The sequence below is a fragment of the Accipiter gentilis genome, chromosome 7 (genome assembly GCF_929443795.1).
Source record: "Accipiter gentilis chromosome 7, bAccGen1.1, whole genome shotgun sequence".
Taxonomy (NCBI): Eukaryota; Metazoa; Chordata; class Aves; order Accipitriformes; family Accipitridae; genus Astur; species Astur gentilis.
In genome coordinates this window covers 21619958-21634762 of record NC_064886.1, presented here as the reverse complement: position 1 = coordinate 21634762, position 14805 = coordinate 21619958, and the positions used below count along the sequence as shown (strand labels likewise).

Genomic DNA, 14805 nt, shown 5'->3' with positions numbered 1-14805 from the left:
AATGTGAATGGAGAAGCTGCTAGCTGAAAGGGCTTATTTAATGTTCATAGGTATCGAGCTTAGAGATCTTGGTAAATCTTCAGCGGTCACTGAATGTGCGTTTGAGAGTAAGGGCCTAGGCTGCTTTTTTCCACCTGTGTATGATTCTGTGATAAGAAGGACATGGACCTGTTGGAGCAGGTCCATAGGAGGGCCACAAAAATGATCAGAGGGCTTGAGCGCACCTCTCCTATGAAGACAGGCTTCTCGAGAGAGTTGGGGTCGTTCAGCCCGGAGAAGAGAAGGCTCCGGGGAGGCCTTATAGCAGCCTTCCAGTACGTAAAGAGGGCCTACAAGAAAGACGGGGACAAACTTTTTAGCAGGGCCCATTGTGATAGGAGAAGGGGTAAAGGTTTTAAACTAAAAGAGGGTAGATTTAGACTAGATATAAGGAAGAATTTTTTTACTGTGAGGGTGGTGAAACAGTGGCACAGGTGGCCCAGAGAAGTGGTAGATGCCCCATCCCTGCAAACATTTCAGGTCAGGTTGGACAGGGCTCTGAGCAACCCGATCTAGTTGAAGATGTCCCTGCTCACTGCAGCGGGGGTTGGACTAGATGACCTTTAAAGGTCCCTTCCAGCCCAAACTATTCTATGAGTCTATGTATGCCTGGCAAGAACTTCCTTCACGGGTGGATGTGGTGCCAGCCATGTGACCTCCAGGTAGGTTCACTAGCCAGTGTTGTACTTTGGCGGCTGGGAAACCCGTGGAGCTGAGAGCGCATTACCAGCTATCCCTCTTGCTGGGAGCACGTGAACTTGTTCCAGCTTATTTCCAGGGGTGAGGCAGGTGGGGCATCGTCTCGCTGCCAGGGGCTGCAGCCACAGACAAGGACAATCTTCGTCCTGTCCGTTCTCAGGAGCTGCCTGTAGTGATGCTTGGGCAGGATAAGGGCCCTCTACGTGGGCAATGAAGGGAAAATGGCCACGGGTGTCTTCCGTGGAAGAGAAGCACGCAACTCCCCTGGCTCGTTCCCCGAACCGTCGTGCTGGAATCCAGCGGCGAGCGCCGGGGCTGCACCGCAGGGCCCGGGGGCGGGCGGCGGCCCCGGCAGGGCCGGGATGCGGGGCGGGGAGCCGCGGGCGAGGCGAGGCAAGGCGGGGCGGCGCGGCGCGGCACGGCACGGCACGGCACGGCGGCTCCACCGTGTGCATGTAGATGAGATCCCCCGGAGCACGTCACTCCGCACCGGCGCTCTGCGTTTGGGGCGGCGGAGAGCGAGGGCGGGCGAGCGGGAGCCGCCGGGGGAGGAGAAGCGGCGGCGGCGGCGGCGGCTCCTCCGCAGGCAGCAGCGGCTCGGCTCCGCGCCCCGCGCTCCCTGCGCGGCCCCCGCGCTCCATGCCGCCCAGCCCGCCGCGGCGCGGCCCCCGCGGGGCGAAGGCGGGCGCCGGGCGGGGAGCGGCGCGGTGGTGCTGAAGGACAGCTCCGCTCCGCGCCTCTCCGCGCCCCGCGGCGCGCCCCGTCGCCGGGTGGCCGCGAGGCCGCCGGCCGCGCCGCGCCTTGATGTGCCCCCCGCCACCGCGCCGGCGGCTCCCATGGCGGTGGCACGGAAAATCAAAACTTTGTTGACGGTGAACATCTTGGTCTTCGTGGGCATCATCCTCTTCTCCGTCTACTGCAGGATCCAGGACCGCTCCCAGGAGCTGGTGCAGATCGTCCGGAGCGCGGACCGCCGGGCCAGGAGCCGCGGCGCCAAGGTGGGCAGCCTGGCCGACAGGGAGTCCATCCTGCAGCGCCTGGACCACCTGGAGGAAGTGGTCTACAACCAGCTAAATGGTACGGAGGGCTGGGAGGGGACGCGGCACCAGTCCCGCGGTGCCCCGTGTCCTGGGAGGGTGCCGCAGATCGGGGAAGAGCGCCCGAAGCGCCCGCCCGCTGGGGAGGGAAGCCCGGGCACCGTGCGCGCTGACCCCGCTGCTAAAGAGCTGGAAGGGAAGGGGAAGAGCTGGCTGCAGGGCTTTGCTGGAGGGATTTGTTCATCCCCCCCCCCCCCCCCCCCCACCCCCGCCAACTCTCGGTCTGAAGTCAGGACTTCCTCAATAGAGGCAAAGTTAAGGAGGCTGCAGAGTTCATGGGGCTAAGGATTGGTGGAAGTCCCTACGAACTGTACCAGGTTTTACAGTTTGCCTGGATGCATTAACTCTGCACGGGTAGGTGTTTGTATAGCGAATACGTTGTTAGGTTATAGCTGGAAGTCACCTATTTGGTCTCAGAACTACTTCAAAAACATTCTACTGCGTTCTTGCGCTGTGTACCTTTAATGGTCTATTTAAATGTCTTTGCCATTTAAATCTGGTATTATCTATGGTGAGGAGGGGAAGCATCTACCACTTCTTTTTATGACATTTTGTTCTAATTCACCAGGGTTGAAAAATCTTGGTAGGTAAGCAAAGAGCCCTTCCATGGCAGTTTGAAAAGGCTAAGCTATAAAAGTTGTCTAGGACAGCTAACGTTTCATATAGAAACTAATTCTTCAAAACAAGTGCATTTGTATTTGCACAGACTCGTAAAGTTTTACATGTGGAACATCAAAGAAATGGGTATGTGATTAAACACATCAGTGCTTTGGATAAGAAGAGGCTGAAGGAGTAAACTTTTACATGAAATTATAATGCAAATGTAACAATTAGTGTCTAGCACCAAATAAAACTTCCAGTGTAGATATGTTTAAGTATACCGAACGTGCTTCTAGGCTGCTTGTGAAAATCTTAGTCGTAACATTGATTTAACAAAGGCTACTGTCATCTCAAAATGCAGACAAATAGGAGGGTTAGGGTAAAGTGTATTTCCTATTCCTACTTTCTGAATGACTGTATGAATCTAAGTAGGTTAGACTGTTATGGTAATATGCAGTCTATGCCAGCAAGCATTATGGAACAGGCATTCCCTTACACACTCATCTGTATAAAACAGGGAAGAGAGAAGGGGAATGTGGAGTGTGGGTGTTAGTCACAAAAATACACATTCATGAATTAGAGGCAAAGTGTCAACAACTGTGTTTCCTAACTGTATTCTGGAGCAGTTTTGAAGAATGTAAGATTTAAGAGGGAAATCCTCCTCCCAAATTCAACAAAGCCATAGAGTTCCCAAACTGAATTAGATCAGTCCCCAAGCTATATCCATCGTAGCTCAGCTGAATGGGTATTTTTGGCCCAAATTGATTTGTTCTTGGTGGTGTTCATAGGTGAGACTTTGTGTAGGATTTACCTGCTCGGGGTTCATCTCAGTGTAGCATCCCCTGGAGAATCAGCAGGGGTCCTTAATGTAGTAGGCAGGCACCGTTGCACGTAAAGACTGTGGCTTCACAGTGAACAGGAAGTTCTCTGTTAAGTATGCCTCTATTTTTGGAACCTTTTTCTTCTTCTTCTTTCATTTGGTTTGTTGGATATGGAACTTCATAGTGAAATTACTTGAACTTAAATGTTAAGTTGCTTCTTCAGGTCATAATAAAGACTGCAGTAAGTTTCTTCTTCTTGAAAGTTCTTATGCAGGAAAATATGGAAAGTTTTTCAAGCTCAGCTGTTCAAATTTCCTATTCATTTCCCTTCAGTTTGTCTCTAACACAGTTGGGTATTTTTATTACACAGTGGTACATTAACACAGATTTTTTCATCATCATTGTGAAAAAAATACTTTGTCGCTTTCTTCTTCTTCTTTTTTTTTTTTTTCTTCCCCCCACCCCCCCCCTCCCCCCCCCATCCTGGGCAGCAAAATCAAAAAGTCGTAAAAAATTAGAAGGTGCTCCACTGAAATCATCAGAGTTGCATCTCTGTAAGTGAAATCAGGATCAAGCACCTGTGTTTGGCTTTAGCTCGCTGGTGTTCTGTTTTTAATATCATGACTCATTACTTATGCCATTAATGGGCATAATGCTGCTCTGGTAGCATTGAGATTCAAGGGACCCTGCCTGTGACAATGCCCTACCATGTCTCACAGAAAGACTGGTATTAGAGAAGCACTCTGTCTGCTCTGGAGCCGTGCAGTTTCATCCTAATGTCAAGTGAGGTTTCTCAGACATTATCCTGTATACTGGTTTATCACAAGGTTAGTGAGCCATCTGAGACCTTCTTGGATGTTACTTTTTCATGAGGCAGGTCAAAGTCACCCTTGATGGAGAGACATACATGGACAGGTGGATTTTACTCATAAGGAATGTGAATTCCTTGCATACCCAGAACTCCTGCAAGCACCAGGAGTTTGAGTCCAGCTCAATGTTATTGTTATGGTAGGTCTGCCCAGATCAGTATTTCAGTTTTCTACTCTTGGTTCTTTCTGTTTTGAGATCAGCAAATTTAGAGCCACCTATTAAGTATCTTATATTTTTGATAATAAAGTCTCAGTGTTCTTTTATTTTATCTTTCTCTTCTATTTGGATTAGTTAGTCCTAAACTGGTAAGACCTTACCTGGGTTTTCGAGAGACTCTGTTGAAGATCCAGTGCAATAGAAAGACACTTCTGTGAGAGACCAGCCCTACAGCTGCAGCTATACAGAATTTTGTTTCTGTCACACTTATTTATTTGCATGCAATCAAAGAAATGTTATTTGAAAGTATACATTCTGCAAAGAAAAATAAACACAAGCAGTAATGTTACAAGTGTTACAAGACTCAACCTAAAACTGATCACTAGAGAACCCATTAACTTTTCAGTCTGAATAAAAACTGTGCATACAATGCCTGCGGAGGTGTGTGTAGGATGCAGAAGACCATGCATGAAAGTCAGGAGAAAGCTGGTGCTTGCAATTATCTTTGGCAGAACGAGAATTTTTAGAATAGAATGAATGAGAATTGCCATGATTCCCTGCAGTCGTGCTGACATACACCCAAACAATAGTTTTCAGTTGGCTCGTGCTTTGGTTTTTTTATCAACTTAGAAAAATAGTATTTCTGAAAGCTTTCTTTGTGCTCAGTTGCTGCTGATTTTGGTGGAAGTAAATGAACGGAGAATGCAAAGGGAAAGGAAAGCAATTAAATGTGTCTGTGGAATTTCCTTGGTGAAACTTTATATTACCTCTTAATATTTGACTTTGGGTATAACTCAGTTTTTCAAAATAAATGTTATTCTAGATCTAGTTCACGAATCTATATATTTTTTAATTTTTACTATGGTATTTCTGTTGATGAATATGATTTATTGTCAGTCAACATAGTACTAATACCAGATACACTTAGCAATTCATGAAATGGCATAATGATAATACCTTGGTGTTTTCTTCCTTTGCCTCTATTCCTTGTAAAGGGGAAAAAATAAAAAAGATTTAATTGACTGAATTTTTCCCCTAATCAGTTTTGCATCTGAGTCTGTTGCTAATGATTTACCATAGAGGATAAAGAATTTCTGATGCCCTGAGTAGAGCATAACCTTTCATGCCAAAAGCAATTGAAGGGTCAGACTACAGTTTCACTGTAATTGCCTTTTTCCCTTTTCACTGTCTCTTTCCAGTAATACACAACAATCAATACAGCATGTAATTAGATTTCATTCAATCTGCAAAGATTAAGAGAGTTTTCATCTTCTCATTATGTATGCTCACATCATGTCTTCCTACCCATGTCTTCTACATTAGACCTATTTGACCTGTTCTATTGCAGACGTGGAGGGATAAGTTTGGAGTATTCCCTTGAATTTGACAGATTATCATTCTTTACACATAATAATTTGATTTGGCTCTCTTTGGGAAGATTAAATACAACAGCAATTTCCAGTATGATAAATGGGTTTTATATTGCATATGCATTTCATGGAGGAGGCTGGGGAAAAAAAGTGGACAATTCACATAATTGCAGCACACAGGCTTAAAATGATGGAAATAGCAGGTCCTAGGTGCAGAGGACTGATTCATGCAGACTGTGACTCCTGATTTTTAGAGTGTACTGGAAGCAAAGTGATTGCATTTAAAATTCAGCCTGGCAATCTGCATACTTAAAAGGTACAGTAGTATTTTTAAAAGGACAGTTTATTCTTCATAGGCTTGGGACTGGTTGAAAATGGTTCCAAATTTCCATATCGAAAATAAGGGTTGGAACAGGCTGCAAATGAATCATGTGAATGTCCACATCTGATTTATCAAAAAGAAGCTTTTACAGCTGGCAGCTTTCAGCTGAAGAGTAATTTCTTTGCACAGAAGAGAGGTAAAACCACGTGTGCATGGGGGAAGAATAAGTGTGACTGCTAGCCTTGCATTAATGAAACTGCGCTTTCTCATACCCACATACAGATTCTCATGTTGTAACTATTTCTATTTAATTTGTTTATGGTCTGATGTTAACATGCATCTGATAAAATGAGCACATAATTATCTCCAAAAGTATCAACTTACTCGTGGGGCTTGCTCTCAGCCATGTGCTTTCCTTGTCCTAGTGAGTGGCTTCCTCATGCAGTCTCATTTTGAGGATTGTTTTATGAAATGCAAGGTTGGGCCTAGTGAAGGCAAGAGTGAAAAATATAAACTTTTTTTTTTTTTTTTTTTAAAGTTAGGCTGCAGTTTATCAGTTTACCACACAGTGCCTAACAGGTATTTCCAATTGTTCTGGATCAGTTACTCAAGGTTAGGTAAGTAACCATTGTTACAGGCCTGACCTTCTGTATTGCAAAGTGATGGTCAAGTCCAAAAGACTGATTTCCACTTCACATTGGTGTTAGCTGTGTTAATCTTGATTTATGTAGCTGAGGAAACTCATAATCAGTGCTCTCAGCAAGGCCAAGGTTGTATTCCCCAAAATAAGGGAAGAAGACATCATGAGTTAATATTTAGGTAGCCCCTATAAATATATAAGGTAATATTTGAAATAGTATTACTCTATTTAGACACTTTAGGAAGAAAAGTTCTAAAAGTTTAGTAGAAAAAAGAGGGTAAATCTCTTTTGTAAAACAGCCAAAATTGCATTCAGGTCTTCAAAATACCAACAAATACAAAAAATATGTCTCCATTCCAGCAGCACATCAGTGATTTTAAAGTCTCTCCCTGTATTCTGTGTTACATATACTGGTAACTATTTTTTTAATGTAATGTTTCTGCTTTTTGTGTTTGTAGCTGGGAAGAAAGCTTATTTTGACAGAAAAATCATGTGGTAATTTTATCATTGACTCACTTATTTGTGTACAACCTGAATCATTTGTACTGTATAGGATTAAAGGCAATGTTTACAGAGGTGGAAAGAAAATCTTTGACTCCTGTTGGTTTTGTTGCCCTTTAGGAGGTATTCCAGTTCTGTTTCTTCCCATTTTTTTGTAGATGTGGCTGGAGTTGTAAAAGCAAATATGGGTTTGTCATCTTTCTAGTGAAGAGCTGCAGTGTAGTTGTTGCACATCTATAACCACCACACAGGTTTAGAGGATTAGAAAACCTGGCTTTAACTTAATACCCTTGACAGTGGGAGGTGGGGTTGGTTTTTTGAGTTTGGGGCAGGGGGGGTGTTTATTTGATTTTTTTTAGTAAGTAAAGGCAGGTATTAGTAAAACCAAGAGCATCATTTAACAGTGTGGTCCCAGCCACTGAGTGCATGGCTGTTCTCCAAGGAAATAATAAGATTTATGAAAGGAAGGAAAAGAAATGAGTCATGTTTAACAAATCTTCCTTTTATTAATGCCTCTCTCTAACCTTACTAATGGATACTCAGTCTCTCTTTCTCAGTATACTTGGCATACTTTTTATTATTGTTATTATTTGTGGGGTTTCACTTGATAGTCATTTCCATTGCTTAGTTTAAACTAACAAACTGAAGGGGGCAGAGGGGGGAGAAAAGAAAAAGAGCCTGTGATGTTCTGGATAACAGGAAGGAAGCAAGCCAATGACAGCAGAGCAGCTTCCAACCTTGTTGTAGTCCTATTGATCAAAACTGTCCTCTGAAATAAGAGAACTTTAGCTTTTGAGAATGAAAGCCAGATAGAGATGCTCCCACTGACCCAAAGTCATCTTGTCCTGAGAGCACAGAGCTAAAGCAGCCAAGTGCTAACTGGATGTATATATGACTTGTGTCTGCTTTGTCTAAAACCCATGGCTATGGTGCCATGGAAGTGGCTGTGAATATCTGGAAGCCTCTAGGTGGAGGCAAAACCCATTTCAAGGACAGCACGGCAGATGCGAACAGATTAAAAATTGTCTTTTTGCCCTATATTTTTTATCATTTCAGGTGTTCTGGAATATCCAGGTTTCCCAGACAGTTTTAGAGACAAGCTACAGCACAACTGACACTTGCTGGTTATTCAGCAGGTCCTGTAGGACATAAAAAGAGCATAAAAATTACCTGTAGCAAGGCTATCTCCTCAGCCAAAATTTGCTTGACTTAGGGAACAGAAGGGAGTAACCAGGGAGCAGCGTGATGCAACTTGGTCTCGGGTCCTCTCATTTAGCTGGGGTTACTTTGAGTTTAAATGCATGATAGTACTGCTGGGGATGAAGGTGACAAACTTGGTTCTGTAATTTATTTCTCAGTCTAATGTGCTAGGCTTTCGAGTTGTTAGTTGCAAACTCTCTAGTACGCTAAAGAGTATGGAATTTCACCTGCTAAAGACAGCTTCAAAGCTCAATAGGCTTCATCTTTCCAGTGTTGGCTTACCTCTAATTTCTGTCCCATTTTCTTTCATTGCCCACAGTATCTGCACTGGTAGCATACAAGAGTACGGCATGGACAATCTGTATGACATCTCTGGCCTTGGTTTTTGAACTCTGAAGCAGTAGGAAAGGGCCTTCATTTGCATCAACAAGAGGTCCTCTAAAACAGAGAGAATTGAGGATGGGATTAGTATTTGTGGCAAAATGGTCCTTTTTTCAAATTGAGCTTCACCAGTTGGCTTGCTGAAGTGATGTCACACCTGTGATCTGGTGTAGATCTAAATGGAGTGAGCTGTGTGTGTATATGGAAGTCTGAAGATGTCCAAGGAAGTGGTATTTTGGAGCTGAGTTCTGCTTTCTTATCTCTCTGTTTAATATTCTCCTCCCACAGTGAGGGAAGTGGGCTTGTGCTTCTGTGGTTCTTTGCACTAGCTTCTTATTTCACCTGGTTTAGCTAACTCAGACTCATTGCTATGCATGGAAAGACAGCCCGGCAGCACTTTCTGTGGGAAATCCAGTGGAACATCCAGAGGAGCGCTCTCACCACTTTCCTACCCCTCCTTAACCCCCAGTTTCATTTTTGAGTAAGTGTGTCTGTTTGTTTGTTTATGCTGCTTATGTCATCTTGCTGCTTATGTCATCTTGCTGAAATGTGCGTTGAGTGGGCTCCCTTCAATGTCTATAAATAGACAAGTTTGTTGGTCTTCCAGAAAGAGGAAGAAATGGATGTCCTCAGGGTAAAGTAAACTCACTTGCTGTTTGCCATCAGGCTAAGTTACATGGTACACTCTGCCCAGTCTTGCGAAGCAGATGTGGCTACTTACTGCTCCCTTTACTCTATTTGGATGACTTGTTCTGAGGGATCTGCTCTCAAGCCAAGGATGAGCCTAGGACCATGAATTGTTTTGTATCCTCAGCGAGGGGGGTCCTTAGTGAAACAATTCAGTAGAATAGGGCCAATTTGGGGAATCTCTGACAAATGGCAAAAGGCCTAATATATATATATATATATACTTTTTTTTTTTTAAAGTATGTCCTTGATTACAGGCTTTGGAGGAGAGTTTGCAGGCAGCTGCAGGGTAGATAGCTGAGGAGACAATAGACTGATTCTGCTTTGTCATCATGAGCAGTGTGGACGCATAGTTTTGTCAGGGGCTGAAGAGTTATCTAAGTAAATGAGCAAAACCTTTTTAGAAAAGGTGAGAATATAGATTTCTGAATATTTTAAGCCTTGCACCACCTCCTATGGAGTTGTTCTGTAGAAGCCCTTTCACTTGCCACCACAGTCTGATTTATACTTTTAATACTTGAGCTGTAATTTACATGTCATCCTGGGAGAATGGGCAATGATTAAGAAAACTAAACCAAGGAAATGTTTTTTAAAAGAGCTTCTCTAAGCACTGCTACTTAAAAATGGTTCTGTCTGGCAGAGGTATCTGATGCCATAATACTACAGGACAGGGTTACCTATTTCACAGCATCATTTGAAAATCACATCTAAATAACCCAAACTCAGTGGATGAAAATACAAAGGAACATGTTGGGCCTCTGGGATTCTCTAATGCATTTGCTTCAATCTTAACCTCCTGGGCTAAATAAATGTTAGAGCAAATGCCTAAGAGGCAGCTGTAATGCCAGTATCTCCCTTGGGCTGAATAGCCACTGTAAAATAGTGTAGCACTGGCAAAAGCCATGCTATCCCCCAACAGATTCCCAATGCCTCCTTCCTCTCTGCAAGGCCAAGACATGTCTGTGGAAAGAAGCTGCTGATGTGAAGGCCTTTGTTATCTGTATGCCACTGGACTCCACTCCAGGAGGACAATTCCTTGGCTGTACAAACCACTGCTTTCCCCTCTTCAGGCAATTAGCTGTGGCAGGAGGGAGAGGAGAAAATCTGAGCCTGTGTAGGCAAAAGGCAGCCATGGAACTCAATTATGTACCTTTTACTTATATTTCAGAGCTACTCATGCAGGCAATCCAGTTGCCTTTACTGGAGTACTCATGAGAATAAGTACTTGCTAGTGTAAAGGTCTCACACGCTTTATAAGGCATGACTCAAACCAGGTTTGCTAGCGTGGAATTTGAATCACCACCTGGTACAAGCAGCATAAAAAGTCTCTCAACTAGGCTTTAATGTCTGATAAACTGATCAGGGAAGAAAATGGATCCTGCCAAGTCTCTCTCTTCTGTGAAGTTCTTCAAATATTCAGACACTGTGAAACACAGTGTACTACCCACAGAGGTTCACATAGGGCTGTGTTAAACTATGCAGAGATACCTGTGAGGGGTATCCTCCATCATAGACTTCATAGACTCATGAAGCACAGAGCTGGTCTCTCTGGGATTACCAGTGTGTTACTGGTTTTTGTTCCTGGGGACAACTGTTAAAAGTCATGTCTGTGATACAGTTGGCCGTTGTGTTTAGTCCAGAATCTAAGTCAGGTACAAATCCGACACTGCTTTCTAAGCAAAACGCAGATCCTGCCAACCCCTGTTCTGCTGTCAGCAGCGCATTATGTGGATAGTGATAGATATTGCTGGTTGGATGAGGTAACTTGCTCAAATAGGGTTTTATGCCTGCAGCAATGATCCAAATTTTCCTCAGCTCACTCGTGCACTTAGTCCTATTGAAGTCAGTTGTCTAAATTCATCCATGCTATTGGTCCAGAAGCATCAGCACAGCCAGTGGTTATCAGCCTAGTAACTCCAGTAGTAAATTTGGCCAAATGAAGGTACTTCTGTCACAGGATGAAGAGTATATTGGCTAGTTGTGATGATGTATATGTAGTATAAAGGATAAATTCGTGCTGTGTCCCTGTACTGCCTTAGTATGGTTGAGAACAGTATCCTTCCTCCTTGAAGGTTTTGGAGTGATTCCCCTTTCTAGTATAGATCTGGTGAGCTCTGGAGTCTTTGATTGCTTCTGTGTTTGCACTGTTTGGCTCCAGTTTGCACTTTGCAAAAAGAGGTACACAGACCAGGAGATGAGATTAGCAGCCTTATCGTGGCTCTCTTGCTCCTGGTATCTGAGCAAGCTTTCTTCAGAGATTGATTTATCTGTTTCCACAACACTGCACAGTACTATCTACCTATCATGGAGCAAACCTGAATCTTCTTCTCACACTATGTGTGTTACGTACGCTGCTGGACACAACCCCCCACGCCTCAGCTACTGCCTGTGCTCCCATGGACATAGCTCCTCCATCCCTCAGCCAGTGCCTGCATGGTAGAAGCCCTTCACTTTCGACCTTTGGGATCTGCTTATGCCTATGATAATTTTTGTCTCAGTTTGACGGTGCTGGGCAAATTGGTGCCTAACTCACAGAATCTAACTGGGATCTAAGACTAGGCTTTTTCTCAGGATTTGATTGAATAAGTATTTTCAGTGTGCATATGCAATTAAATGCATATGGATTACCTACGTCCTAGCTGAATGCTTTAACCATTAGTATATTGTTTAAAAAATAAAAACAAAAGGAGGATCATGTAACTTTCCCTTTCCTTTAGGTGAAGAAAAAGACCTCTGCTGCATTCTTTAGAGCTGTGGGTCTTATGTGGGCAAATGTTTTCAGACTCCAAAGCAAGGATGGGACTTTTCATTCTCCCCTTTTCAGTATCCTCTGTTGATTAGCCCCATCCTGAGCCTCAGTCAAAGGTTTGATCACTCCCTGGAGGGAGAGCAGGACCTTCCTGCAAGCACTCAGCTTGGACCCCAGATGCTAGCACCTGGCAATTATCCTCAGTATGTCAGGGCACTGTGGAATGCATCAAGAAACGGAAATGGTGCAAGGTCACACACAGTCTCCAATTCCTGTTTTCCACAGCCCAGACTAGCATCCTAGCTGAGGTACTGCCGTACCATTTACAAAGCAAAAGGGGCTTTGTTGCACAGGAGCTTATTTTTCTTGGAAGGTATCCACCATGACAGCTGGAAAGCCCTCTCCTGCAATACTGGAGAAGTTTGCTCCTCATTTTGTCTCTGGCATTTTTGGTGGGGTGATAGGGTTAATTGGTTGTTTTTCATTTGGATTCTTTATGCTGGTTTTGTATTTTATTTGGCAGTGGGGCCTTACTGCCCTTTTAGAAATTGAGTTTATTTTTTTTCTACAGCTCTCATATGCCTCTAGGATGTGAAGCTTTTGTAAATAAAAACGTATTTTTTGTTATATTAACTCATTTTCAAGCAAGCTTTGTGTTGTAGAAAAGATTGGTGGTATTCTTTCCTGTGCATGCTGAACTGAAGACAGTGATAAGACTAAAAACATCCCCAATTGAAATAGCATTTTATAACCCAGAGGTTAGCCTTCCTCAGGATTAAAATTTGCAGTCACTTTATAGATTCCTTGTAAGGCAGATTTCTAGTCACCCAGCCATGTGTAAAATGAGGCTACTGATAGCTGCAAAATTTTGCATCTGCAAAACTCAGTCCCATTGGTGACTACCACAAGCACAAATCTGTTGATGAAAGATGCAGATACCCATTGTGCTGGTGTCAGCTGGCCGGTGAGGCTTACGTATTCCTGTGCTGTCTGTGTTAGAAGCACCATACCGAAGGTGCCAAGCAGGGGCTGGGTACAGTTCGCACCTCTAATAGGAAAACCAGATTTTGCTGCACAGAGCTGTTAATCCTAAAACATGATGATAGATTGCAGGTGGCTCCATGTAACAGATGGGAGTGGACTATGAGGTAAGAGTGAGCTGATCATGTTCAAGTTATTAAACAACCTAATACTAAGCTGCCTAAGTGCTGAAATAGTTGATGCTTACTACTTACGCAAGCAATGAGTGGGTTTGCCTTGGAAAAAATGGGTGGTTGAGTGGTTTAGGTGTTAGCCTGTGTTAACCCTGGGTTTGGAAATTGCATTTTTTTGGTAGTTCTGTTACATAATTTCTCTGTCACATGGAGAATCCCCAGAATCCAGGTCTGCAGATTTAGGCTTCTGACTTCCAGCACCATCGCAGGGACGTGGGCAGCCAAATGCTCCACTGGAGCCTGCTTTTGTATTTCTTCCTGGTGACCAGAATTTTCTCCCACTTTTTAATGATCTTTTGCATCTGCTAGAAGTTGCAGCTCTCAACACTTGAAGAATGTACTTTGTTTATTCACTGCTAGTATTGTAGGGACAGTGAAGAGATCTGCAGGTATTAATTATAAATTTCCCATTTTTCTTCAATTTAATATTTGGCAAACTCACTTGATATATCCTTCCTGGGATATTCCCTTAGGTGTAGACCTGAACATGTCAGCACCAGCACTGAACACTTTGCTCTCAGCTACTCCAGCTTTGAATACACAAACCCAATAATCTTCAATTTTAGACCTGTGCCAGCCTGATCCTCCTCCTGTAATAGATCCATCTGGCTTAACGGCATTTTCATTCAACAGAATATTAATTCTGGAACAGAAGTGGCTTTTATAATGCTAGTATCCAGTGGGGTTATATGTAAAACGTTCTGTTTTCTGAAAGAGTCAGCTTGGTATGGTTCCCATATTGACAGCCATGTTCCCATTTCAGGCCTGCAAAACTCTAAGCCAAGGTACAGAGAGCCCTCTTAGATGAGGTCAGGGAATTAAGAATTTCTTCTGTAATTCATTCTGAACCTGATCTGCCTAATAACTGGATTCTTTGTCTCCCTCTGTCTGTCACACACTAAAAGTTCACAAAGTGAGATTTTTAAGTTTTCCTTGCACAGTGAGAAGAGTGAACAGAAGATATGCAGAAATGGAGGAGAAATATTCATGAGAGTACAAAGATATGGCCTAACTTTGAAGCTGGGATGGTGCAGCCTGGCATGCCAATGGACACAGGCTGAGTGACGCAGCCCTCGGAGAAGGTGTTGATCATTGCAGAGTGCATTTCTGCATATGGTACAGGACTGCTTGTTTAGGCATCTCTCAGCCTTGAATCATACTGACAAGAAGCTGGAGCACAAATACTGCTGTCTTAGAGACACAGTGGAGGTTGTGAAAGAATGAGACCACTGAAATACTTTGTAAAATTCTTCTTATTAAAGTTGCTTATGGTCGATGAAGTGAGCGTGGGATTAGTGAACTGGAATCAGGGTCCCTGCATGAGTCATGCTAAGACTGCTCTAGCCCTGAGGAGAGGTGGAGTTCCCCATTGCACCACAATGTACAACAGGGCATTTTGGTAAAGCCTGTAACACAGTTTGACAATTCATTTTAACGTAGATTGTTGATAACTATTCTG

The 14805-nt window shown here is 43.6% G+C and overlaps 1 protein-coding gene across 1 annotated transcript in view; it reads left to right on the top strand.

Moving 5' to 3' along the window:
- The first annotated feature begins 1472 nt into the window (after positions 1-1472).
- Positions 1473-14805, top strand: part of GALNT9 (polypeptide N-acetylgalactosaminyltransferase 9) — a 162050-nt gene continuing 148717 nt past the window's right edge. Inside the window, exon 1 of the mRNA XM_049806990.1 lies at positions 1473-1815. Within this exon, the coding sequence (XP_049662947.1) occupies positions 1575-1815 (241 nt within the window). The 5' untranslated portion in view covers positions 1473-1574. The remainder of the gene's footprint in view (positions 1816-14805) is intronic.